This window comes from Chiloscyllium plagiosum, unplaced genomic scaffold (assembly GCF_037043375.1).
Source record: "Chiloscyllium plagiosum isolate Xiang-an unplaced genomic scaffold, Cpla_swu_hap1 HiC_scaffold_6, whole genome shotgun sequence".
Lineage (NCBI taxonomy): Eukaryota > Metazoa > Chordata > Chondrichthyes > Orectolobiformes > Hemiscylliidae > Chiloscyllium > Chiloscyllium plagiosum.
The window spans coordinates 93,535,218-93,562,419 of NW_028270144.1; the positions used below are offsets into that span (position 1 = coordinate 93,535,218).

Genomic DNA, 27,202 nt, shown 5'->3' on the forward strand with positions numbered 1-27,202 from the left:
CCCTTCTGTGGTCTGCAAATATAATAACTCGTGGCTACAGTGATTTTTGGTAGTGGCATCAACATCAGAAACAACTACTCATAGGAAGCTTCTTATGTGGCAATTGTGGTACAACCTGCTTTCCCCAAATTGGCCTCTCCAGGCATTAGTGAGGCACGTTATCTGAAAGAAATTACTTGCTGCTTGTCTTTTATAGGTGAAAGGTGTGGATAATAGTCAGTTATAAAAACAACCATATGTTTTACTGATTGCATTAAAGACATAAATTGCGCTAATAATGTCTTAAAATGTGAATGAACCCTCCCTTACTGAGAAGTGGTTCCGGAGCTTTTGAAACACAGCCAAGCATTGAGTAATAGGCTCAACTGTAATTACAATTGCTAGTTAATGTAAACAGTGGAATCTACTGAAACTGAAAAACCCAGTTAATCTTTTCTTTTCCTAAGCAATACCTTTCAATCAAAGTAATCCAGGAGCAGGTGAGGCTTTTTTTCTCCAAGTGGATGTTGTTTTTTTTTAAAAGATCTCTGGGCATTTAAATCACTTCAGATTATCACCAGAAATCCAAAACAGTCATTTCTTCAGTTTTGAATGCATAAGAAGAGCACATTTTTCAAATGGAAATGTACGTTAATGCTGCTCAATGTCATGGTCAACTTACCTTTATACGATAGAGCCATATAATTAATCTCTGTAGGAACAAAACATCTAATTTACAATACAGCATTTAGCCATTGAAACTCAAAGAACATATACTTCCAATGCGAGCTTCTTTATGACCAGCCACAGCTATCCTGGTTCCCCAGTTGATCCCTGCTCAGACTGCTCCCTGCTTAGCTTTTTCTGACCTGCCTGCCAATGCTCCACTTGCTTTCAAGCCCTCCTGATCATGTTCTCTGTTGTCCTCATCCAACTGCCTCCCAATGGGGCACCCTACATTTCATGGTGAAAAGAATAAGTGGTGAGAACTCAGTTTAGGATCAAAGAGTTTAGGATTAAGAGTCTGGCACAACAGCAATGATATATAACTGAGGAATAATATTTCTTTCTTGCGATAACATGGAAAAAGGTTCAACTCTTTGGTGGCAAATAGTTTTTCTTAATCTATTAAAATCTGTTAGTACTCATTCCTTTTAGAAATGGGAGTTGCTTACATCAAGCAGTGTATATCTCCTGTGTAATGGGTTATTTGTAGCTATTTCCTCATCACCCTGTTCAGCAATGTTATTCCACACCTCTCAAGCAGGTGGGACTTGAACCCTGGCCTCCTGGCCCACAGGTAAGGTTAGTACCACTGCAACACAAGCAGCACCTAACCTAAACCAGGAATTCCTGAAGTGAAGTCATCCCCAGATGGGGTGCAGTGCTATGATTTTGGGGTTTTAGCAATGGCTGCCGTGAAGCTCTGATCAAGTAATAAGAGCTACGCTCCTGCTCCAATAAGCCTCTGCTCTCTCTCAAGTCCTGTTGCATTCTTACAGTTTTCAGTGAAGGTCATGATCATTTTCAAAGCTCAACATTGGGTCACAACAGGGAAGAAAACTTAGCAAGTACTAATCTAAAGAACAACAAAGTGTACAGTGTGAAGCAACTGTCATGGCTTTTACCGAGCAGGAATGAAACAATTATCCCCCAAGAATGATTGGAACTAATTTATTCTGTTGTTCCTGCTGATCAGAAATTTTGTTTGCATAGAGACTACTTGTTTCAGGCTAAAGCCTACAGCAATGTCCTGCAGAAGGGTTACACCCAAAATGTTGACTTCTTCCCCTCCTGATGCTGCCCGGCTTGCTGTGTTCTTCCGGCCTCCTGCTTATCTACTTTGGATTCCAGCATCTGCAGTATTTTTTGCCTCTACAGCAATGTGCAAAGCAGGATTCCACAGGCTGGAATCTTCTGCTTTTGCCAGGTATCCTGTGTGCTTTCTGAAAATGTAGTGAGACTACAAAGCTGACTCAACAGACTAAGGCTCAACATACCTTCCACCAATTTGGCAGTATTGGAGATCCAAAATCAACTCTCTAATGCCTTTTAAGGAAATAAGTCCTCCATCGTTATCCATTCCAGCCTGCATATGATACCAGACCCACAACAATATGTGCTCTGAAATGGCCTAATAATCAACTCTGTTGTGTATGGATCAGCAATAAAGCTGGTCTCATCCACACTTCATACATGAATTTTTAACAAAATACCAACATTACATAAATTTCATTTACTTGTTTTATTTACAGATTGAACAGCAAGTCTCCCTGGAACACCTGAAGAGTATGCAGGCTGCCTTTGAGGTCAGTTTCTCTCCTTCCCAGTCCAGCATGCTATCCTGGATCCTCGTGATAAAGTCAAGCTTAAGTGAGAAGTGCATTGTGCAAATAGATAAATGTTCACTTAATTACAGTCTAGTGAAGAAAAATAAGAATCTTCTGCAAAAATGACAGCATATAAAGCTAAAGTGAAATATTCCCATGTCCATAATCATTTCTTCAAATAACATCACCACTTAGTGATTCAAAGTTATTAATAAAATAGAGTTAATTAAGACTCACTAAGATTGGTATTCATTGGTAGGGTTAGCAAGAGATCACAGCCTCTAAATGTATGATACTTTGCCACTGTTAACCCAGCCAGTCCCCTTTCATCCAAGAATTGGGCTGTTTCAGGTTTGAAAATGAGGATCCCATAACTTAAATAGGACTCCACTTATTTATGATCTGAGCCTGCACTATACATTTTCCAATCAATTCCACAAGTGATGGGAGTTGAGGACATGTGAAAGGCTAGTGTTGAATTACATCAAGTTATCTAAAAATAATCTGGGCTGTACTTGAACAGAGAAACCAATACAGTATGATCATGCTACCCACTCCAAAATTGCCTTACTATTCATTACTATGGCCTGATCTTGAAGCTTCATTGAACTGCATCAGAAGTGGCTATTTGGAAACTCTTTCTTTCAGAAATGAAAAGTAGAGAATTAACTCAGTTAGGGCAACCATCTAGTTATAACAACCTGTTTTTAGCCCTGAATTACACTCAGTGGTTACCATCACACACAAAAGGAGAGTTTGTTCTGGAAATATGGTATAACTTGTGGAAAACTATGGGAGGTTCAGGTGACATGGCTGTCTACAAGTCCTTCTTAAGTGTTATGAGGAGAATTTAAAAAGTTACAACTTTTCTGTCTCTCTGATATTGTAGTAGAGTACAATAATCTTGGGATGTCTTTTGATCACTGCTCCAGAGTTGCATAGATCCATATCGATGGCTTTAGACTGTAATCAGTTCAATGCCAAATCATTAAGGGATAAAATACTGTACTTGGGTTTTTTTTAAGGCAACTTGTCCAGACTGTGCTCTGATTACCTCTGCATAAACACCAGATCACACCTATATCATGAACCATCCAAAGTTTGCATAGTCAGGGAGAAATCTTAATTTAAAATAACATTGGTAGATATCAATAGAGGCACATCTTATTAAATGAAATTAAATAGTATGATGAGGTGAGTAAACAATTTGACCACAGAATATGTTTTTCTTTGAACAATTTATTTGATTTTGTGACAGTTGCCACAAGCTGTTTTTGAACCTTTTGTTATTTCTAATCTATCACACTGAGTTTTTCACTTTCAGATTTAATAAATTTATTTCATATGGAAATGGGTCATTTAGACTGAAGCAGAGTTTTTTGTGGATGGATGATGTGTATCATAATGAACCTGTATGGATGTATTCTGCAACTTTTCCATTGAACTGACTATTTTACATGTTTTAACTTGAATAACACTGTAAGATATAAGACATATAGGTATTGGAACCTTGAAGGCTGTGAGCTGCTACTGCAGAGAGGTCTGCTGGCCCAATTGACTAGCTAGCACCATAGTGGACCTCTTAATTTGGAATAGATTGGGGGAAGGAGCAATGACAGCATGGGAAAGGACAATGTTTACTGTATCCATCACACTATTGCCATCCCAATGAGGCCAGGCACATCACCTTTTTTGCAGGGTAGACTGAGATGGATGGTTCCATTAAGGTCCTTGTCCATTCAATGTCGCTCCATGCTGCACTGGTGTCTCATGATGCTAGAGTTATCGTGAAGGTTATTTAAGTTCCTATTAAAGCTGCCAACTGACTCGAGAGGGAGTGCTCCAACCTGCCCCACATTCTCTCCATCAAAATCTCCACAGAAACCTGAGTAAGTTGTAGGCAGCCTTTTTGCTCATTCTAATCTGTAAGAAGCTACATGCAACCATTTGGAACATTGTAAAAGCAGCCTGAGCACAGCAAATTACTCCAAGGAATGCAACTTTATTTGAAAAGATTTTCATTCATGCTTCAAGTATAATTGGCAGATATTTGGAGATTGTGTAAGACAGCCCTTGGATTGTCTATTTTCTGCAAGGTGATTTTCAGCAGCCTAGTCCTGCTAATCTAATGAGGCCTGGTGTTCACTTGGCCTTGTTTTCAGCTGTCAATAGGGTGCCTTCCTGACCCACAACCCACGACCCTGAACTATAATCAGGCCTTTCATTTGTGCTGCATAGAGTCTGAGCAATTAAAACATGGATTGTGATGAGTAAAGCAGTTCATGTGAGCATAACATTTTTATATACACTTATGAGATGTGAGTGTCACTGGCTGGTCAGCATTTATTGCCCGCCTCTAGTTTGCCTTGAGAAGTTAGAGATGAGTTGTTTTCCCAAACTGCTGTAGTTCACCTGCTGAAGGTAGACCCACAATGCCCTTAGGGAGAAAGTTCAAGGATTTTGATCCAGCGACAGTGAAGGAGCAGCGATATATTTCCAAGTCAGGACAGTGAGTGGCTTGGAGAGGAACCTGCACCTGGTGGTCTCCCCTTGTATCTGCTGCCCATATCCTCTGGATGGAAGTGGTCGTCTGTTTGGAAGGTGCTGTCTAAAGATCTTAGGTAAATTCTGCAGTGCAACTTGTAGCTAGTACAAATTGCTGTTACTAACTGTCTGTGGTGGAGAGAGTGGATTCTTGTGGATGTTGTGCCAATCAGTGGGCTGCTTTGTCCTGGATTGTGTCGAGCTTCTTAAGTGTTGTTGGAGCTGCACCCATCCAGGCAAGTGGGGAGTATTCCATCACACTCCTGACTTAGCCTCTGACCTGCTGTTGTAGCTACTGTGTTTCATGGGGCATGTCCAGATGAGATTTTGGTCAATGTTAGTTCGCAGAATGTTGATAGTGATGGTAACATTGGTAAATATTGGGGCATGGTTATGGATGGTGGTCTCTTATATCATTGCCCAGTACTTGTGTGGAGTGAATGTTACTTTCCACTTGTCAGCACAAGATTGGGTACTGTCCAGATTTTGTTGCATTTAAAAATGGATTGCTTCAGTACCTGAGGAGCCACAAATAGTGCGGAGCATTGTGCAATCATCGGTGAGCATTCCCAGTTCAGACCTTAAGGTGTGGGAGGGTCATTGATGCTGAAGATGGCTGCACCTGTATAGTATAACCTGCACAGAATCAAATAAAGAGCAAAGTAAGCACATCCAGAACATCCACACTATGTTTTACCTGAAAAAAGAGGGTTTGATGTTTGAAAAGTGAATCTTTATTTACCTTTCTTGTTTTTAGGAGTTTGAAAATGCTGGAAGGAAATACTTAGATGTGGAAGCATTCAAGAAAATAATGAAGAAGTGCCTGGCATTCCATGGAGTAGTAAGTGTTGGAAGTTGGGCATGTGGGATGGCAAGATATACAGATGATCTGTATGATTATGCTGTGATATTTCTAACAATAATATGGATGTGATGTGAGTGACATAATACTGAAGAACTCAATGAACCATTGTTACATATACATAGCAGTCATAGGGACTTGCATTTTTGGGCTCAAACTAACAATTTGGATGCATTGCAGAAAACCTCCCTCAGCATGTCATGCTTCAAGAGGACATAGCACAGTGAGATGGAGACTGACAGCTTTATACCATTAGATGGCATGCCATGATCCAGCACTGACATGAGAATGCCCCTTTAAAGGTATATCACATCCTGCTGCAAGACATAACACAACAGTTGCCAGGACATGCATAATTCTAAAGTTTACTACTTTCTCTTGGCCCCCCTATTTCCTGATAAAGAAGATGAAATTTCCTCTTGGGACAATTTCCAGTAATAGGAGAGACCTGGGAAATTCAGAAATAAGACCAAAACATAAAAAGAGATGAACATTTGACTTAGGAACAGAAATAGGCCACTCAGGCCCTTTAGCCTGCTCCATCACTCAATAAACTTGTGGCTGATATGATGCTCCACATTCTTGCCTTCCCACAATAAGCTTTCATCCTTTTACTTATCATGAGCCTATCTATCTTTGCCTTGAAAGTTATCAACAACTTTGCTTCTACTACCTTTGAAGATGAGGATTCCAAAACTCTCAACCATTCTTGAGGGAAAAAAAACACCTTCTCATATCTGTCTGACATTGGTGATGGAGAAAGTGAGGTCTGCAGATGCTGGAGCTCAAAGTTGAAACTTTATTGCTGGAACAGCACAGCAGGTCAGGCAGCATCCAGGGAACAGGAGATTCGACGTTTCGGGCACAGGCCCTTCTTCAGGAATGAGCAGAGAGTGTTCAGCAGGAGAAGATAAAAGGTAGGGAGGAGGGACTTGGAGGAGGGGCGTTGGAAATGTGATAGGTGGAAAGAGGTCAAGGTGAGGGTGATAGGTCGGAGTAGGATGGAGGCGGAGAGGTCAAGAAGAAGACTGCAGGTCAGGAAGGCGGTGCCGGGCTGGAGGGATTCGGCTGAGACAAGGTGGGGGGAGGGGGGATGAAGAAACTGGTGAAGTCCAAGTTCATCCCCTGTGGTTAGAGGGTTCCCAGTCGGAAGATAAGACGCTCCTCCTCCGACCGTCGCGTTGTTGTGGTTTGGCGGTGGATGAGTCCAATGACCTGCATATCCTTGGTGGAGTGGGAGGGGGAGTTGAAATGCTGTGCTACAGGGTGGTTGGGTTGGTTCGTCCGGGTGGCCCAGAGGTGCTCTCTGAATCGCTCCGCAAGTAGGCGGCCTGTCTCCCCAATATAGAGGAGGCCACACCGGCTGCAGCAGATGCAGTAGATGATGTGGGTGGAGGTGCAGGTGAATCTGTGGCGGATATGGAAGTTTCCTTTGGGGCCTTGGAGAGAAGTGAGGGGGGAGGTGTGGGCGCAAGTGTTGCACCTCCTGCGGTTGCAAGGGAAGGTGCCGGGAGTGGAGGTTGGGTCGGTGGGGGGTGTGGATCTGACAAGGGAGTCGCGGAGGGAGTGGTCTCTATGGAAAGCTGATAGGGGAGGGGAGGGAAATATATCCTTGGTGCTGGGGTCTGTTTGGAGGTGGCGGAAGTGACGGCGGATGATGCGCTGTACATGGAGATTGGTGGGGTGGTAGGTGAGGACCAGTGGGGTTCTGTCCTGGTGGCGGTTGGAGGGGCGGGGCTCAAGGGCGGAGGAGCGGGAAGTGGAGGAGATGCGGTGGAGGGCACCGTCGACCACTTCGGGGGGGAAATTGCGGTCCTTGAAGAAGGAGGCCATCTGTGTTGTACGTATTTTGAACTGGTCCTCCTGGGAGCAGATGCGGCGGAGACGAAGGAATTGGGAGAATGGGATGGCGTTTTTACAGGGGGCAGGATGGGAGGAGGTGTAGTCCAGGTAGCTGTGGGGGTCGGTTGGTTTGTAGTAGATGTCCGTGTTGATTCGGTCGCCTGAGATAGAAACAGAAAGGTCTAGGAAGGGGAGGGAGGAGTCCGAGACTGTCCAGGTGAATTTGAGGTTGGGGTGGAAGGTGTTAGTGTAGTGGATGAACTGTTCAACCTCCTCGTGGGAGCACGAGGTAGCGCTGATACAGTCATCAATGTAGCGAAGGAAAAGATGGGGGGTGGGGCCAGTGTAGTTGCGGAAGATGGATTGTTCCACATACCCTTCGAAGAGGCAGGCATAGCTGGGGCCCATGCGGGTGCCCATGGCTACTCCTTTTGTTTGGAGAAAGTGGGAGGATTGGAAAGAAAAGTTGTTCAGGGTGAGGACCAGTTCGGTCAGTCGAAGGAGGGTGTCGGTGGAAGGGTACTGGGTGGTACGGCGGGAAAGGAAGAAGCGGAGTGCTTTGAGTCCTTCGTGATGGGGGATGGAGGTGTACAGGGACTGGATGTCCATGGTGAAGATGAGGCGTTGGGGACCGGGGAAGCGGAAATCCTGGAGGAGGTGGAGGGCGTGGGTGGTGTCACGAACGTAGGTGGGGAGTTCTTGGACTAATGGGGACAGGACCGTGTCGAGGTATGCCGAGATGAGTTCGGTTGGGCAGGAGCAGGCTGAGACGATGGGTCGTCCGGGGCAGTCAGGTTTGTGGATTTTGGGCAGGAGGTAGAAACGGGCGGTGCGGGGTTGTGGGACTATGAGGTTGGAGGCGGTGGATGGGAGGTCCCCTGAGGTGATGAGGTTATGGATGGTCTGGGAGATGATGGTTTGGTGGTGGGGGGTGGGGTCATGGTCAAGGGGACGGTAGTAGGAGGTATCTGCGAGCTGGCGTTTGGCCTCAGCGGTGTAAAGGTCAGTGCGCCAAACTACTACTGCGCCTCCCTTGTCAGCTGGTTTGATGGTGAGGTTGGGGTTGGAACGGAGGGAGTGGAGGGCTGCGTGTTCCGAGGGTGAGAGGTTGGAGTGGGTGAGTGGGGTGGGGGAGTTCAGGTGGCGGTTAATATCGTGGCGGCAGTTTGCTATGAAGAGGTCGAGGGCAGGTAGGAGGCCAGCACGGGGTGTCCAGGTGGACGGGGTGTGTTGGAGGTGGGAGAAGGGGTCGTCAGAGGGTGGGCGAGAGTCTTGATTGAAGAAGAAGGCACGGAGGCGAAGGCGGCGGAAGAATTGTTCGATGTCACTCCGTGTATTGAATTCATTGACCCGAGAACGTGTGGGAACGAAGGTGAGACCTCTGCTGAGGACTGATCTTTCATCCTCAGAGAGGGGCAAGTCTGGAGGGATGGTGAACACACGGCAGGGCGGGGAGCTAGGACCTGGTGTGGGACTGGAGCTGGATGTGGGGGCGGGGTTAGGCCTGGGGGCGGGGACAGAGGTCGGCGTGGGGGCGGAGTTGGACATGGTGATGGAGACCGGCGGGGGGGCGGGGTTAGGCGCGGTGACGGAATGTAGCGGGGGGCGGGGTTAGGCGTGGTGACGGAACGCGGCGGGGGGCGGGGTTAGGCGTGGTGACGGAACGCGGCGGGGGGCGGGGTTAGGCGTGGTGACGGAACGCGGCGGGGGCGGGGTTAGGCGTGGTGACGGAACGCGGCGGGGGGCGGAGACACATGCGGCGATGTAGTCCAAATGTAGGTTGCTGACGTCACTGGGGGCGGAAGTAGCTGCGGCGACCACGGAGACAGAGTTCTTCCCCATAACCGCGGAGGTCGCCAATCTGTTGGCGATTGTCTTCATGACGATCGCAGAGCAGGTTGTCTGTGCGGCGATCCCGGAGGCGGTTGTTTGGGCCGCGATCATGAAGGTTGCGAGGTCGGTGGGGGCGGAAGTGACGTCATCGTCGGCGGCGTCTGCGGCTATTGCCGCGGGCGCTGTAGCGGCCGCGTGTGTAATGGCGCCGGACTGGTTTCGGAGGTCGATGGAAGTTTCTGGAACGGTTGAGGAATCCGGAGTTTGGGGGTAAGTGCATGAAAGTTTTTGGTACTTACTGCCTTTAATTTCCGATATGGCTAGAAAGAACTGTTTGTTCAGTCTATGGATTCTTCTGTAAATGAAGAACAGTAGAGGTCCTTTACAGGTCTGTGAGAGAGTTGTCCTGAGCTGGGGTAGGTCGAGTTGCAGGGAATGTAGGTACCGGCGCATGGCTGCAAACGTGGAGCGGAGGATCCGGAGGGAGGTCCGTTGCTGGAGGCTGCGGATTTGTTGCAGGTACTGGTAGTCCTGGTTGAGTCCAAATTGTGTTGGTCGGAAGGTGATCTGGAGTCCATGGGGGATCAGTCGGTTCCGTAGGCAGGTGCTGAGAAAGGAGATATGGCTGTGGTAACGAGTCTGCTTCAGAATGTGGCTGAAGAGCTTCTGTGCAGAGGAGATGACCTGGGGTGTGCAGTGAGAGAGGGACTCACTGAAATTAGATTAGATTAGATTAGATTACAGTGTGGAAACAGGCCCTTCGGCCCAACAAGTCCACACCGACCCACCGAAGCGAAACCCACCCATACCCCTACATTTACCCCTTACCTAACACTACGGGCAATTTAGCATGGCCAATTCACCTGACCCTGCACATCTTTGGACTGTGGGAGGAAACCGGAGCACCCGGAGGAAACCCACGCAGACACGGGGAGAACGTGCAAACTCCACACAGTCAGTCGCCTGAGGCAGGAATTGAACCCGGGTCTCTGGCGCTGTGAGGCAGCAGTGCTAACCACTGTGCCACCGTGCCGCCCACAATCTTTGTAGAGAAAGGCAGAGAGCTTCTTCAAGGAAGGCATCCTTGTAAGAGGATTCGCAGTAGGTTGAAATCTTCGAGGAGAAAGTGAGGTCTGCAGATGCTGGAGCTCAAAGTTGAAACTTTATTGCTGGAACAGCACAGCAGGTCAGGCAACCGACTCCCACAGCTACCTGGACTACACCTCCTCCCATCCTGCCCCCTGTAAAAACGCCATCCCATTCTCCCAATTCCTTCGTCTCCGCCGCATCTGCTCCCAGGAGGACCAGTTCAAAATACGTACAACACAGATGGCCTCCTTCTTCAAGGACCGCAATTTCCCCCCGACGTGGTCGACGGTGCCCTCCACCGCATCTCCTCCACTTCCCGCTCCTCCGCCCTTGAGCCCCGCCCCTCCAACCGCCACCAGGACAGAACCCCACTGGTCCTCACCTACCACCCCACCAATCTCCATGTACAGCGCATCATCCGCCGTCACTTCCGCCACCTCCAAACAGACCCCAGCACCAAGGATATATTTCCCTCCCCTCCCCTATCAGCTTTCCATAGAGACCACTCCCTCCACGACTCCCTTGTCAGATCCACACCCCCCACCGACCCAACCTCCACTCCCGGCACCTTCCCTTGCAACCGCAGGAGGTGCAACACTTGCGCCCACACCTCCCCCCTCACTTCTCTCCAAGGCCCCAAAGGAAACTTCCATATCCGCCACAGATTCACCTGCACCTCCACCCACATCATCTACTGCATCCGCTGCAGCCGGTGTGGCCTCCTCTATATTGGGGAGACAGGCCGCCTACTTGCGGAGCGATTCAGAGAGCACCTCTGGGCCACCCGGACGAACCAACCCAACCACCCTGTAGCACAGCATTTCAACTCCCCCTCCCACTCCACCAAGGATATGCAGGTCATTGGACTCATCCACCGCCAAACCACAACAACGCGACGGTCGGAGGAGGAGCGTCTTATCTTCCGACTGGGAACCCTCCAACCACAGGGGATGAACTTGGACTTCACCAGTTTCTTCATCCCCCCTCCCCCCACCTTGTCTCAGCCGAATCCCTCCAGCCCGGCACCGCCTTCCTGACCTGCAGTCGTCTTCTTGACCTCTCCGCCTCCATCCTACTCCGACCTATCACCCTCACCTTGACCTCTTTCCACCTATCACATTTCCAACGCCCCTCCTCCAAGTCCCTCCTCCCTACCTTTTATCTTCTCCTGCTGAACACTCTCTGCTCATTCCTGAAGAAGGGCCTGTGCCCGAAACGTCGAATCTCCTGTTCCCTGGATGCTGCCTGACCTGCTGTGCTGTTCCAGCAATAAAGTTTCTGACATTGGTGATCCCTAGTTTGCGATTAAAATAAAAACAAAGTGCTGGAGAAATGCAGTAAGTCTGGCAGCATCTGTGAAAAGGGAAACATAACGTTAATGTTTCAAGTCTGATATGATTTCTTCAGAACCAAAAGACTTTGAAAGTGTATGTTGGAGAGGGGAGGAGGAGCAAGTGGAATCTTCAGAGCCAAAAGCAAAGCAGTTGTTAATGGTGGTGAAGGGAAGATAGAGATGTTTAAAAAGTTCTGAAGGAAGGTGTGAACAGGAGAAAATTGATCCATTCAGCTAAGAGCAAAGTCAACAAGACATTGTGTGTTTATTTGTGTTGGAGTTGGGAGGGGAGAGGATGGTAAAGAAGGAGTGGCATTGGAGGATGTACAAAAATGGAGGATTCCAAGGTCATGCTCTGAAGTTATGGAATTTGGTGTTGAATCCGAGGAGCTGCAAAGTGCCTAATTGGAACCCAAGGTGTTTGTTTGTCCAGCTTGTATTGTGCTTTGTTGGAATACAGTTGCAGGCCCAGGACAGAAATTGTTGCCTGAGAGCAAGATAATTGAAGTAATGAGTTGGAGGCTAACACAGGGGGCTAACACCTTCAACATATTGTCTAGCTATCATCATTGTTAACAGCTAACCCGAGAATGCAACTTTAAAAAAAAGGGTTTTGTGATTTACACATGAAAAAGTGAAACTATTACTGTATTCTAACAGATGAAAGGCTTAACAGACAATCAATTTTTCAATGTATAATTTAGGTTACATCACACTGCAAATTTTTGCTTAAATTCTGTGTTACGATCGAGCCCTCCACAATCACCTGATGAAGGAGTGTCACTCCGAAAGCTAGTGTGCTTCCAATTAAAACTGTTGGACTATAACCTGGTGTTGTGTGATTTTTAACTGAAGTAATGGGGTTTAGGATCATTTCTGTGGACAAAGCTGAGGTGTTCCAGTCTGTGTCTGGTCTTACCAACGTATAGAACTTGGCATTGTGAGCGGCGAATACAGTACACTAGATTGAAAGAAATAGAAGTAAAAACACTGTCCAGTTCTACATTGTCCCACAAGAGACAAAATCCCTTCCACATGCTCAAGGCCTCTCAGGCTCTTTTAGAGCGACATTCCGAGTTTGCCTTTGATATGCAATAAATGCTAAACATTTTTAAAGACAACATAGCATTAGTTTGTTAAGACCTTGGTTAAACATGAGTTAAGGCCCTGTTGTGGCACTGTGGTAGTGCCCCAACCCTTAAACCAGGAGTTTGGGTTCAAATCCCACCTGCTCTAAAAGTGTGTAATAGCATCTCTGAGCAGGTTGATTAGAAAGATCAGTTAAACAAAACAAAAAGTCAAGACACAATTTTTTACAGGTTGATACAGTAAGATTTGCTCTAATTTATTAGAATTTCTGCTGCAAGAAAAGATTAGTCACAAATGTTTGGCAAGTATTGCAGTACTATGAAGTTGTGTGCAATATTGTGCAGGTAATTTGTTGCTGTACTTTTTAACACAACATTTTTAATGGGAGGACCCCAGCAATCAGACTGAAAAATTGCAATTCTGGTGAAATTTCAAGAAAATCAAAGGGGTAACTTAAAGCTTCTTAAGTAAAGTGATGATATAAATGAGCTGACAATTTTTAAAACATTTGGAAAATTGCAAAAGGTATTTAAATCCACTGTCAAACTCTACCAAAGGAAACTGAGTCAAAAATAGAAGGCAAAGCTGGAATGAAGTGCTGCCTGGAGGCATGAAGCAGGCCCTGAACAAACCTCTTGCAAAAATGCCATTTCATATTCCCAATTCCTCCGCCTCCGCCATATCTGCTCCCAGGAGGACCAGTTCCACCACAGAACACACCAGATGGCCTCCTTCTTTAGAGACCGCAATTTCCCTTCCCACATGGTTAAAGATGACCTCCAACGCATCTCGTCCACATCCCGCACCTCCGCCCTCAGACCCCACCCCTCCAACCGTAACAAGGACAGAACGACCCTGGTGCTCACCTTCCACCCTACCAACCTTCGCATAAACCAAATCATCCGCCGACATTTCCGCCACCTCCAAAAAGACCTCACCACCAGGGATATATTTCCCTCCCACCCTTTTCCGCCTACCGCAAAGATCGTTCCCTCCGTGACTACCTGGTCAGGTCCACGCCCCCCCTACGACCCACCCTCCCATCCTGGCACCTTCCCCTGCCACCGCAGGAAATGTAAAACCTGTGCCCACACCTCCTCCCTCACCTCTATCCAAGGCCCTAAAGGAGCCTTCCACATCCATCAAAGTTTTACCTGCACCTCCACTAATATCAGTTATTGTATCCATTGCTCCCGATGCGGTCTCCTCTACACTGGGGAGACTGGGCGCCTCCTAGCAGAGCACTTTAGGGAACATCTCCGGGACACCAGCACCAATCAACCACACCGCCCTGTGGCCCAACATTTCAACTCCCCCTCCCACTCTGCCAAGGACATGGAGGTCCTGGGCCTCCTTCACCGCCGCTCCCTCACCACCAGACGCCTGGAGGAAGAACGCCTCATCTTCCGCCTCAGAACACTTCAACCCCAGGGCATCAAAGTGGACTTCAACAGTTTCCTCATTTCCCCTTCCCCCACCTCACCCTAATTCCAAACTTCCAGCTCAGCACTGTCCCCATGACTTGTCCGGACTTGTCCTACCTGCCTATCTCCTTTTCCACCTATCCACTCCACCCTCTCCTCCCTGACCTATCACCTTCATCCCGTCCCCCACTCACCCATTGTACTCTATGCTACTTTCTCCCCACCCCCACCCTCCTCTAGCTTATCTCTCCATGCTTCAGGGTCTCTGCCTTTATTCCTGATGAAGGGCTTTTGCCCGAAACGTCGATTTCGTTGCTCCTTGGATGCTGCCTGAACTGCTGTGCTCTTCCAGCACCACTAATCCAGAAAGGACATGGCAGCTTTGCATCCCTGACCCTTCTCTTTGATGCAGGAAATGATGATGTGGCTGGTTTTTCAGATGAAAGCAGCTTTCCTTCCTGTTCTTAGTTTTAATGCTATTTTACTTAGACCATGAAAAGTTTGATTATTATGCTTCCAAATTATTATCTAGTATTGAGAATAGTCAAGCTTTTGAAAAGGGTACTTACATGATGAAGTTTCCTGGCATGATTCCCTTGGAAACTGGAGTTCCTGCACTTAAAATGCATTTCTGCCTGTAGGTACAGCTTTATCAGTATTTCTTTAATACTTTCATGTGATATAATATTGTCTAACATTTGTTGCCATTCCCAATTGCTGACGAGAAGGTGACGTAAGGTGTCACAGACAGAGAGAAAGAGGCTCATCCCTGATATAATAATTTATACAAGACAAGAGGATGCCCCAGCAGATCTCACCCAGGATTCCTGACCAATTCTAACCTGCAAGATACGTGCTCACATTTTTAAATTAAGTCAGAGAGTTAGTAAAGTATCAAAAAGAAATACAAAGTTAATACTTCACAAAAGCAATAGATAGCCAACGAAACTCTGCTCTGATGGTTCCTCCATTCAAATTCTTTGGAGTACATCTTTTCTCTTATTGCTATGTTTTGTTGACCATAGTATGTGGTCTTCCAGATGTGTGCCAGTGATGTCTTGCAGCTCCTTTGTTTTGTCTCAGAGACATGAACATATCTTATTTGTCCTGATCAATGTGATCAGGTCCAGTTGATCTCTTTGATAGTGGTTCATGGAGTATGCCCCAAGACATAGTTTCTCCAAAGATTCTACAATTCTGATTGTAGCTGAACTTCCACAAACTTGCAGGTTCTCATTCATTGTATTTATTTTCAGTAAAAAGTTCTAAGGTCTTAATCTTATCTGTTCCACTGTTATGACAGAAAGGTTTTTAACAGTGTAGGCCAAGGAATCATAATAATGTAAATATTAACTGATAGAAACTTCAGATGTTATATCCATTAATGTATTACTTAGTTCTACTTGCTTAACTGTTCAGTCCTTTACAAATATAAAGCAAGTTACTAAAGGTTGTTGCCCCTTTAAAATGTAATAATGATTGTTGTAGGCAAACAATAAAAATAAATAAGCCCAATAGTGGTTGTGAGCAGACTGCCTGAACTGCTGTAGTCTAAGTGCCTGAAACACAATGGCAGCAATTTAATAAAGCAATTGATTAAATGTCAGTTTTGGAGAGTTTCATGTTGGGAATTTCCCTGATATCGAGACAGTGAGTTATCTTATCCGATCCTCAGCTGCTCACCTCATTCTGTAGGCACCATGCCCCTACAACATCACACTCACACTTCTGTGTGCTCACAATGACAGAAATACTCATTGTTTCTGGCACCTTCAAGGATTCAAGGTACCAATGCCATATTTGAAGCCCAACAGTATACCAGATCAATCACTTTCAGACACAAATAGCCCAACACAGGACATGTAGTGGGAGGGAAACAAAAAATAAATGGTTCTGAGGGCACATTGGTGGCATGAGTGACACTTAATTGAGAATATAAACTCACACTTGTGAACGTACTTCCTCTTCATATCATTACCTGTCTGATCAAAGATCATAGTAACTGCATTTAGAATCATGAGGTTATACAGGAAATTTGTCCTTAGTGCCATCCCATATTACATGGAGTCCACTTTTACCTAATGCTCGGCATTGAATAACATGTTGTTGTTTATTGTGAGAGCATCACAAGTTGGAAAATTTTTAAAAATTGTTACCATTTATTGATCAACAGGAGAAGCGAAGAAACATGAAAAAAAGTTGCATTTGCTTCTGGGAATAAACAAATTATATATATGTATAATTATATATAATGTCTTCGCAAACTCCCATCAGTTAGAAATAGATGGCAAGTAAATCTTGTCTGGCTTGTTCGACAATAACACAGAAAATGGGTCAGCAGCCCACCAATTACATTAAATTGAAACCCGTGAGTTAAAACTAATCTAGTTTCATGCTAGTGATATCAGAGGATCATTTCACTTTCCCTATTCCCACTTGCCCAATTCCTGTGTTAACATCTGGACTAATATATTTATAAAGACAAATTAAGATCATATGGTGAAAGTAAAACAGAGCAATTAGTGTGTATTGGCTTTAAGACCATATTGTGTCCATATCCATAGCACATTCTAGACAATGGAAAATGTCTGTATTTTTGATTAGATTAGATTCCCTACAGTGTGAAAACAGGCCCTTCGGCCCAACCAGTCCACACCGACCCTCCTAAGAGTAACCCACCCACACCCATTTCCCTCTATTTAATGAACCTAATGCTATGGGCAATTTAGCATGGCCAATTCACCTGGCCCGCACATCTTTGGACTGTGGGAGGAAACCAGAACACCTGGAGGAAACCCACGTGGAGGAAATGTGCAATCTCCACACAGACAGTCACCCGAGGCTGGAATTGAACCTGGGACGGTGAGGCAGCAGTGCTAACCACCGTGCCACCCCATTTTGTGTGCTAAATGTACACAACTTTTCTCACCATCTCATTATTGTCATTATACATAGATACAGCTGTAGATTTCAATTTGTGCTGTACCTGTATTACATAAGTTCAGCTGAAATTTAAATGAATGCTTACGTTGAATGGTGTGATCATCCCGGTTGACGGTATTGGGTGAATCCAATATCAGAGTGGCTTGGTAGATCACAAGTTTAACTTTTTTGTAGTTGTTTACCATGGTGTTTAGTTGCTGAACATATTCATGAGGCAATCAGTGTTCTTTAATAAAAGCACACAGGTTTATCATACAAAGTAAAAAGAAACCATGCTGATAAATGAAAGATTAGAAATATCTTATCATAAATAGCAAAACAATATTTCAATTTTTTTCCCAGTAATGTCCTTTACATATAATCAGGAGGTACTCTCCAATCTTGACTATTTAATTTTTTACTGAACTGATACTTGCAGTTTTTATGGCCTAGAGAGACTTTCCAGTTTTAAATGCTTGGATTCCTTTCAGGTTTTGTATTTGTTGCTCATAGAAATGGATTCTCCCTCAAGTGGAAATGTACTTTCCACATTTACCATCTTCCAAATCTTCTCTTTTTAAAAGAAGAGAAAAACCATCCTTGTTCAATTTTCCCAAATATTGGCAATAGAGGATTTTATATAAATGCACTTTCATTTTAATTGCAGCATGGTGACTGAGAATTTGGGCATGAGTGGGTCTTGGTGAGGCTACTCAGTATTCTCATTCCACTCCCTCCATCTTGGTTGCTCACTTCCCTTCTTGAGGTTATGCTACCCTGCTGGGCCTCAGTGAGACTTGTCTTCATTTAGGCTTTCTGTCTTCTTCCTTATGGGATGGTGCTGGAAATTACGGTCCTCTTTAATACTGTGTTCACTCAGTATTCCATATTTGGTGTTTCCTGTGTAGCTTGCACCGTCATTTCACATCTGTAAGTAGACTTCCACAAGCATAAACAAAACATTTATCTGCCACCACACGACCTTATTATCAGAGTGTTTTCACAACTAAGAAATATTTGTTCTTCCATAGAATGATAAACTAACCCTTGGATAAAGACCAGCAAGGGGACAACAGTTACCCAGTCTCATGAGGAACTGTCCCAAAATTGAATGGAGAATTGATTGACCCAGTGTAAGCTCACTGCCCCTAGAAATATGATATGACAGAGGAGAGTTCTCATTGAGAAATTCTCATCAGGTGGTCGTTGGGGAGCTGTTTTCCCAGTTGGAAGATGGACCAGAAGAAGAGGAGTATGACCCAAGAGAGAGAGTTCTGTGAGGAGAAAGTGAGGTCTGCAGATGCTGGAGATCAGAGCTGAAAATGTGTTGCTGGAAAAGCGCAGCAGGTCAGGCAGCATCCAGGGAACAGGAGAATCGACGTTTCGGGCATAAGCCCTTCTTCAGGAATGAGGAAGATTTGTCCAGCAGGCTAAGATAAAAGGTAGGGAGGAGGGACTTGGGGGAGGGGCGTCGGAAATGTGATAGGTGGAAAGAGGTCAAGGTGAGGGTGATAGGTCAGACTGGGGTGGGGGCGGAGAGGTCAGGAAGAAGATTGCAGGTTAGGAAAGCGGTGCTGAATTCGATGGATTTGACTGAGACAAGGTGGGGGGAGGGGAAATGAGGAAACTGGTGAAATCCGAGTTCATCCCTTGTGGTTGGAGGGTTCCTAGGCGCTCTTCCTCCAACTGTCGTGTTGTTGTGGTCTGGCGATGGAGGAGTCCAAAGACCTGCATATCCTTGGTGAAGTGGGAGGGGGAGTTAAAGGGTGGTTGGGTTGGTTGGTCCGGGTGTCCCAGAGGTGTTCTCTGAAACGTTCCGCAAGTAGGCGGCCTGTCTCCCCAATATAGAGGAGGCCACATCGGGTGCAGAGGATGCAATAGATGATGTGTGTGGAGGTGCAGGTGAATCTGTGGCAGATATGGAAGTTTCCTTTGGGGCCTTGGAGGGAGGTGAGGGGGGAGGTGTGGGCGCAAGTCTTGCACCTCCTGCGGTTGGAGGGGAAGGTGCCGGGAGTGGAGGTTGGGTTGGTGGGAACTGGTCCTCACCCTGAACAACTTCTCTTTCCAATCCTCCCACTTCCTCCAAAGGAAAGGAGTAGCCATGGGCACCCGCATGGGCCCCAGCTATGCCTGCCTCTTCGTAGGATATGTGGAACAGTCCATCTTCCGCAACTACACTGGCCCCACCCCCCACCTTTTCCTCCGCTACATCGATGACTGTATCGGCGCCGCCTCGTGCTCCCACGAGGAGGTTGAACAGTTCATCCACTTCACCAACACCCTCCACCCCGACCTCAAATTCACCTGGACAGTCTCAGATTCCTCCCTCCCCTTCCTCGACCTTTCTATTTCTATCTCAGGCGACCGAATCAACACGGACATCTACTACAAACCGACCGACTCCCACAGCTACCTGGACTACACCTCCTCCCATCCTGCCCCCTGTAAAAACGCCATCCCATTCTCCCAATTCCTTCGACTCCGCCGCATCTGCTCCCAGGAGGACCAGTTCCAAAAACGTACAACCCAGATGGCCTCCTTCTTCAAGGACCGGAATTTCCCCCCCGATGTGGTTGACGATGCCCTCCACCGCATCTCTTCCACTTCCCACTCCTCCGCCCTTGAGTCCCGCCCCTCCAACTGCCACCAGGACAGAACCCCACTGGTCCTCACCTACCACCCCACCAATCTCCACAAACAGCGCATCATCCGCTGTCATTTCTGCCACCTCCAAACGGACCCCACCACCAAGGAAATATTTCCCTCCCCTCCCCTATCAGCATTCCGTAAAGACCACTCCCTCCGTGACTCCCTCGTCAGATCCACACCCCCCCACCAACCCAACCTCCACTCCCGGCACCTTCCCCTGCAACCGCAGGAGGTGCAAGACTTGCGCCCACACCTCCCCCCTCACCTCCCTCCAAGGCCCCAAAGGAAACTTCCATATCCGCCACAGATTCACCTGCACCTCCACACACATCATCTATTGCATCCTCTGCACCCAATGTGGCCTCCTCTGTATTGGGGAGACAGGCCGCCTACTTGCGGAGCGTTTCAGAGAACACCTCTGGGACACCCGGACCAACCAACCCAACCACCCTGTGGCTCAACACTTTAACTCCCCCTCCCACTCCACCAAGGATATGCAGGTCTTTGGACTCCTCCATCGCCAGACCACAACAACACGACAGTTGGAGGAAGAGCGCCTCATCTTCCGCCTAGGAACCCTCCAACCACAAGGGATGAACTCGGATTTCACCAGTTTCCTCATTTCCCCTCCCCCCACCTTGTCTCAGTCAAATCCATCAAATTCAGCACCGCCTTCCTAACCTGCAATCTTCTTCCTGACCTCTCCGCCCCCACCCCAGTCTGACCTATCACCCTCACCTTGACCTCTTTCCCCCTATCACATTTCCGACGCCCTTCCCCCAAGTCCCTCCTCCCCACCTTTTATCTTAGCCTGCTGGACAAACCTTCCTCATTCCTGAAGAAGGGCTTATGCCCGAAGCGTCGATTCTCCTGTTCCCTGGATGCTGCCTGACCTGCTGCGCTTTTCCAGCAACACATTTTCAGCCAAGAGAGAGTTCCCCAAACCTCAGTGAGACAGCAGGATGCTGCCATCATACATTTAACCAGACCAAATATTCCACACCAACAGTCAATTTGTCCTCTGATAGCAAGGAACCATCCCCAATTATCTTTACCTAATGAACCTTAACAAACACAATAAACTATCAGAAAGTTGCTACAGGATGTTGACTGCTTATGTTAGGAACTGTAATTGCAAACTCTCCCCATCTGCAGTAACATCAATGGCCTGCAATACTAGGAATATCCACTACTCCTGATGGTGCTGTTGGGACAAAAGAGCTGTCTGTCATTTCATCAACTTTTCTGATCAGGGTAGAGGATCTGGTTCAAGCCAACTAAAGACTCAACAGTCAGTAAATGGCTGCATGGCAATCTAGTAACTTCCAGGCAGACCTGACGCTGGCTTTTGCCAGGGATATGGGGTCCTCACATAAAATGAAACCCATACTGGTTGAGAAGTGCAAGTGCTACTACTTGAGCCAGGGCTGAGACGAGGCTTATATTGACGTGGAAAAGGGAGTAAAGGAGAGCAGCAAGTCGGATTGAAATGGAGGGCACCAAAACTTAAGAAAATGAGTTGACAATAGTTATTTATTAACTAAAATATGAATATTTGGTGTAATCTACCAGGAAGATTGTTGGAGATAAAATGCTGGTACTGTTCAGAATGCAGCTGTATGGATCATCAGACCTGACTTTCATTCAACTAAGAAAGCATTTCTTGTTCTTGGTGTCCTTTATATCTTATTGTATTTTTCATAGATTGAAACTGAGGTCAATGCTGTTTATAGTTTGTAGTTTAACTCATTCTGTTCTTTTCTTCATTCTAGCATGATCAAATTGGAGAACTATTCAGAAAGATTGATTATTCTGCAAGTGGTCAGATTGATTGGGTAGGTATAATGCTGTGACTGCTCACTTAGTCACATACTCATTACTGTTTTGAAATGTTGAGCTGGGTCTTGTACTGTGAAGAAGTCAGGACTTCAGTCCCTCAGGGGAATGAAGGCCTCATTTGATTAAACTAGATTACAAGAACAGCCTAAAGCCCAAATAACTATTTTAAATGTCAAATGTAATAAGAATAATGGTTAACTTGAATATTCTATTTCTCATCTGATGTGATTTTGAATGAGGAATAAATATTGACTTGCAAGTTTCCCTTCAAGCCACACATCAGCCACACATCAGCCTGACTTGATTTAGGGGAGCTGGGGGGAGAAGGTTATAGTGTGTACTGACTGGTTGGAGTCCTACCTGACACAAAGAAAGATGGTTGAACTTGTAATAGGTCAGTCATCTGAACGTCACTACAGGAGTTGGTAAGGGTCATGTCCTAAACCCAACTATCTTCAGCTGCGTCATCAATGACCTTCCCTTCATCATAAGGTGTGAAGGGGGGATTTTTGCCGATTGCACAAATGTTCAGCACCATTCATCATAGCTCAGATACTGAAGCAATTCATGGCTAACTACAGCAAGACCTGGACAATACCCCAGGCTTGGACTCACAAGTGGCAAGTAACATTCATGTCATGTAAGTGTTAGGCAACGACCATCTCTGATGAGACAATCTACCCACCAATCCTTGACATTATGTTACTATTGCAGAATCCCCCATTATCAATATTCTAGGGGTTAGCATTGATCAGAAACTGAACTGGTTCAGCCATGTAAATGCTGTGGTTGCACAAGGAGGTCAGAGACTAGGAATATTGCAGTGAATAATTCATTGTCTGACTCCCCAAAACCTGGGGAGTCAAGAGTGTGATGGAATATTCCCCACTTGCCTAGATGGGTGCAACTCCAACAACACTCAAGAAGCTTGACACCATCTAGAACAAAGCAACCCATTGGATTGACACCAGAAGCAGCTACTCCCTTCATCACTGATGCTCAGTAGCAGTAGCATCACCAAGATTCACTGCAGCATTTCAACTTCTAAGCACCTTCCAAACCCATGACCACTTCCATCTAGAAGGAAAAGGGCAGCAGGTACATTGGAGCACCACTCCCCGCAAGTTCCCCTCCACGTCACTCAGCATCCTGACTTGGAAATATATCACTGTTCCTGCACTGTCACAGGGTCAAAATCCTAGAATTTCCTTCTTAATGGCATTGTGTCTATCTACAGCACTGGATTGCAGCAGTTCTAGAAGGCATCATCAACTTCTTAAGGGAAACTTGGGACCGGCAATATACTCTAGACCAGCCAGCAATGCCCACATCCCATGTATGAATAAACCAAAATTCCTTTACTGTCTCTGGGTCAAAATCATGGAACTCCTGTACTGACAGCAACAGAGACTTATCTACACCACATGGACGACAGTGAATCAGAAAGGCAACTCAACACCACAACCTCGAGAGTTGTTAGGAAAGGACAGTTAATGCTGACCTAACCAGTGAAGCCCAAATCATGTGTAAGGATAATGTTTTTAAAATACTCCCGTGTTATAGAGTCATAGCGATGTACAGCATGGAAACAGACCCTGCGGTCCAACTCATCCACGCTGACCAGATATCCTTAATTAATCTAGTCCCATTTGCCAGCATTTGGCCAACATTCCTCTAAACCCTTCCTATTCATTTACCCATCCCACATGCCATTTAAATGTTGTAATTATCCCAGCCTCCACCACTTCTTCCAGCAGCTGAGTCCATACATGCACCACCCTCAACATGAAAAAGTTCCCCTTTAGGTCCCTTTTAAATCTTTTCCCTCACACCTTAAATCTACATCCTCTAGTTTTGGACTCCCCTACCTTGGAGAAAAGATTTCAATTAGTCACCCTATCCATGCCCCTCACAATTTTATAAACCTGCACAAAGTCACCCCTCAAACTCCAGGGAAAACAGCCCCAGTCTATTCAGCCTCACCCTATAGCCTAAACCCTCCAATCCTGGCAACATCCTTGTAAATGTTTTCTGAACCTTTTCAAGTTTCATAACATCTTTTCTATAGCAGGGAGACTAGAATTGAATGTAACATTCAAAAAGTGGCTTAATGAATGTCCTGTAGAGCCACAACATGACCTCCTAACACCTATACTCAATGCACTGACCAATAAAGGCAAGTGTACCTCGTGCCTTCTTCACTATCCTATCGACCTGTGACTCCACTTTCAAGGAACTATGAACCTGTACCCCATGGTCTCATTGTTCAGCAACACTCTCCAGGACCTTGCCATTAAGTGTATAAGTCCTGCCCTGGATTTGTCTTTCCGAAATGTAGCACCTCACATTTATCTAAAGTAAACTCCATCTGCCACTCTAAGTGATTGCGAGGGCTTATGAGAGGTTGTTAAAGGTTTCCAGAACAAGTAATAGGACAGAGAGTACGGAAAGGGTCAGGAATCTAACTTCAGATAGATAAGGGGACAACTATGAGAAAGGGGGACAGTTAACACAGGATCGAGTGTGTTCTATTTAAATGTATGCAATAGACAAAATAATGTAAATAAGTTTGTAGTACAGATTGAAATTAGCAGGTACAATGTTGTGGGCTTCACAGAGATGTGAATACAAGGAGATCAGGGCTTGGAACTAAATATCCAAGGATACCTGTACAACTGAAAGGACAAGCAGACAAACAAATGGGACAGAGTTGCCTTGTTAGTAGGAAATGAAAGTTAATTGATAGCAAGAAGCCATGGAGAATCAGAAGGCATAGAATATTTTTTCTCTTTATTCAGATGTGGGTGTCACTGGCTGGACCAGCATTTATCGCCCATCCCTAATTGCCTAGAGGGCAATTAAGAATCAACCACATTGCAGTTATTTCAAAATGTGCCATGGAATCCTTCATGTCCATCCAAGAAGTAACTGGGACCTTGATTTAATAACTCATTTGAAAGATGGCACCTTGGACTGTGCAGTACTTCCCTGGTATACCACTGTGGTTGTGGTCAAATTCTGGAGTGTAAATTGAACCTACACCCTTCTGACACGTGTGTGTGCTACCAACTGAACCATGACTGACACAACAGCATTTATATACATTGGAGCAGCTAAATGGAGTTCAGCTGGTGTGATCTAAATGAGGTTTTGGTGCTATCATCATCAAAGCAGGTGGTTGTCAGAATTATCACTGAAGTTAGCTGTGAGAAAGCTAAATAAATGTGTACAGTTCAAGTCACACGACCAATCATTATCAAAGGTTAACAACTCTATTTCATGAGTTGACTCAACTTCTTTAAGAATGGGCACAATAACATTTCTGGAACTGTTCGGCCAGTTACCAGAATTGGGAAATTTTACCTGTGAGGAAACATTGTATAAGCTTGGGTAGTTGAAGGAAGCTGAGGGGCAACTTAATTGAGAGGCCTAAATATAATATTGTAATGTGCTGTCTATATTTTGAGTGCAGAGCAAAAGGCTTTATTGAACATAACTTTTCTAGTGGTAATAAAGGGCATCTTATCTGAAGCCCTATACACCAAGTTCATGTGATCCAATATCATGGTGTCATAGCTCCTTTGCACATGCCCAGGTACTATATATGGGGAGATAGTGCACCAGCTCATTCATTAATCTCAGTGGAGAGAACCATGGGCAGGTTCGACGCGGGAGGCCAACCTGCCTTGCCAATTCATTCACCCAATAAAGACTAAAGTTTACTTCACTGTGTAACTGAAGTGGCCTCCTTCTGTCTTTGGTGAGGTTATTGAATTTGGTCCGATCTGGGGAAGAAAGACATTGTGTCTACGATTTGCTCCAAGAAACATCAGGAACATTGATAATTGCCTTTAATTTTAGTCATTCTTCATGAGCATACCTGCTGGTCGTGGATAATATGAAGAAGAAGTAAAAGCAGAGGTGGAATATTCAGCCCCTTGTGCCTGCTCTGCAATTCAATTAGATCAGAACTGGATCTGCTTGTATTTTGAATTCCACATTTCCTCAGTAACCTTTGATTCCCTTGCCTAAGAATAATTTATCTACTTTTGCCTTAAAACTTTTGAATGACTGCTTTCACTGCCTTCTGATGGAATGGGTTGCAAAATCTCATTTTCCCTCATTTCTACTCTTTGGTAAAGCACATCCCTCCACATTTAATACCTTGCATCCACTATTTAGTTTAAAAGTCCCCCTACTTCTCTAGATATGTGATCTACAAGAACACAAGGATGTTGCCAGGGTTGGAGGATTTGAGCTATAGGGAGAGGCTGAACAGGCTGGGGCTGTTTTCCCTGGACCGTCGGAGGCTGAGGGGTGAGGGGTGACCTTATAGAGGTTTATAAAATCATGAGGGGCATGGATAGGGTAAATCAGTGGTTGGGGAGTCCAGGGAGTCCCTGGGGTTGGGGAGTCCAGAACTAGAGGGCATAGGTTTAGGGTGAGAGGGGGAAGATATAAAAGAGACCTAAGGGGCAACTTTTTCACACAGAGGGTGGTACGTGTATGGAATGAGCTGCCAGAGGAAGTGGTGGAGGCTGGTACAATTGCAACATTTAAAAGGCATTTGGATGGGTGTATGAGTAGGAAGGGTTTGGAGGGATATGGGTCGGGTGCTGGCAGGTGGGATTAGATTGGGTTAGGATATCTGGTCGGCATGGACGAGTTGGACAAAAGGATCTGTTTCCATGCTGTACATCTCTATGACAATGACTCCATGACTGTCTGCAGCATATTTCTGCTAAAGACAATCCCAATAGGACAGCCTCTCCTTTCTGCAGCGCTGTGAGCAATGAGCCTGCTTCTCCCATACCTGTTTTCAAGCATGTGTGCACACAATGCAGATCTTTTTTATTGAGTCTACCTATGTCAGCTGTATCTCCATGGACCAAGACCACCAGCTTCTCTCCCTCCCACTGCAAGTTCCTTTCCCTTCACACAGGAAAAAGACAATGTTGTTGAGGAGAATACGGAGATACAATCTATTAGATTAGACACAATTGAGGTTCATAAGGAGGAGGTGTTAGCAATTCTGGAACGTGTGAAAATAGATAAGTCCCCTGGGCTGGATGGGATTTATCCTAGAATTCTCTGGGAAGCTAGGGAGGAGATTGCAGAGCCTTTGGTTTTGACCTTTATGTTGGCATTGTCTACAGGAATAATGCCAGAAGACTGGAGGAGAGCTAATGTTGTCCCCTTGGTAGAGACAATCTTAGTAATTATAGACTAATGAGCCTTACTTCAGTTGTGGGTAAATTGTTGGAAAGGATTAGAAGAAATAAGATTTATAATCATCTAGAAAGGAATAATTTGATTAGGGATAGTCAACACGGTTTTGTGAAGGGTAGGTCATGCCCTCACAGAAGGATGGGTTAGTAAATTTGCAGATGACACTAAAGTCGTGGACAGTGCGAAAGGATGTTGCAGCTGACAGAGGGACATAGATAAGCTGCAGAACTGGGCTGAG

General features: G+C 45.7%; 1 protein-coding gene across 3 annotated transcripts in view; it reads left to right on the forward strand.

Annotated features, from left to right (window-relative positions):
* Positions 1-27,202, forward strand: part of wdr95 (WD40 repeat domain 95) — a 131,549-nt gene that overhangs the window by 29,606 nt on the left and 74,741 nt on the right. For all 3 annotated transcript variants that reach the window (XM_087988209.1, XM_087988211.1, XM_087988210.1), the window contains 3 exons: positions 2,235-2,288; positions 5,611-5,694; positions 21,669-21,731. In XM_087988209.1, coding sequence (XP_087844335.1) covers positions 2,235-2,288; positions 5,611-5,694; positions 21,669-21,731 — 201 coding nt within the window. The remainder of the gene's footprint in view (positions 1-2,234; positions 2,289-5,610; positions 5,695-21,668; positions 21,732-27,202) is intronic.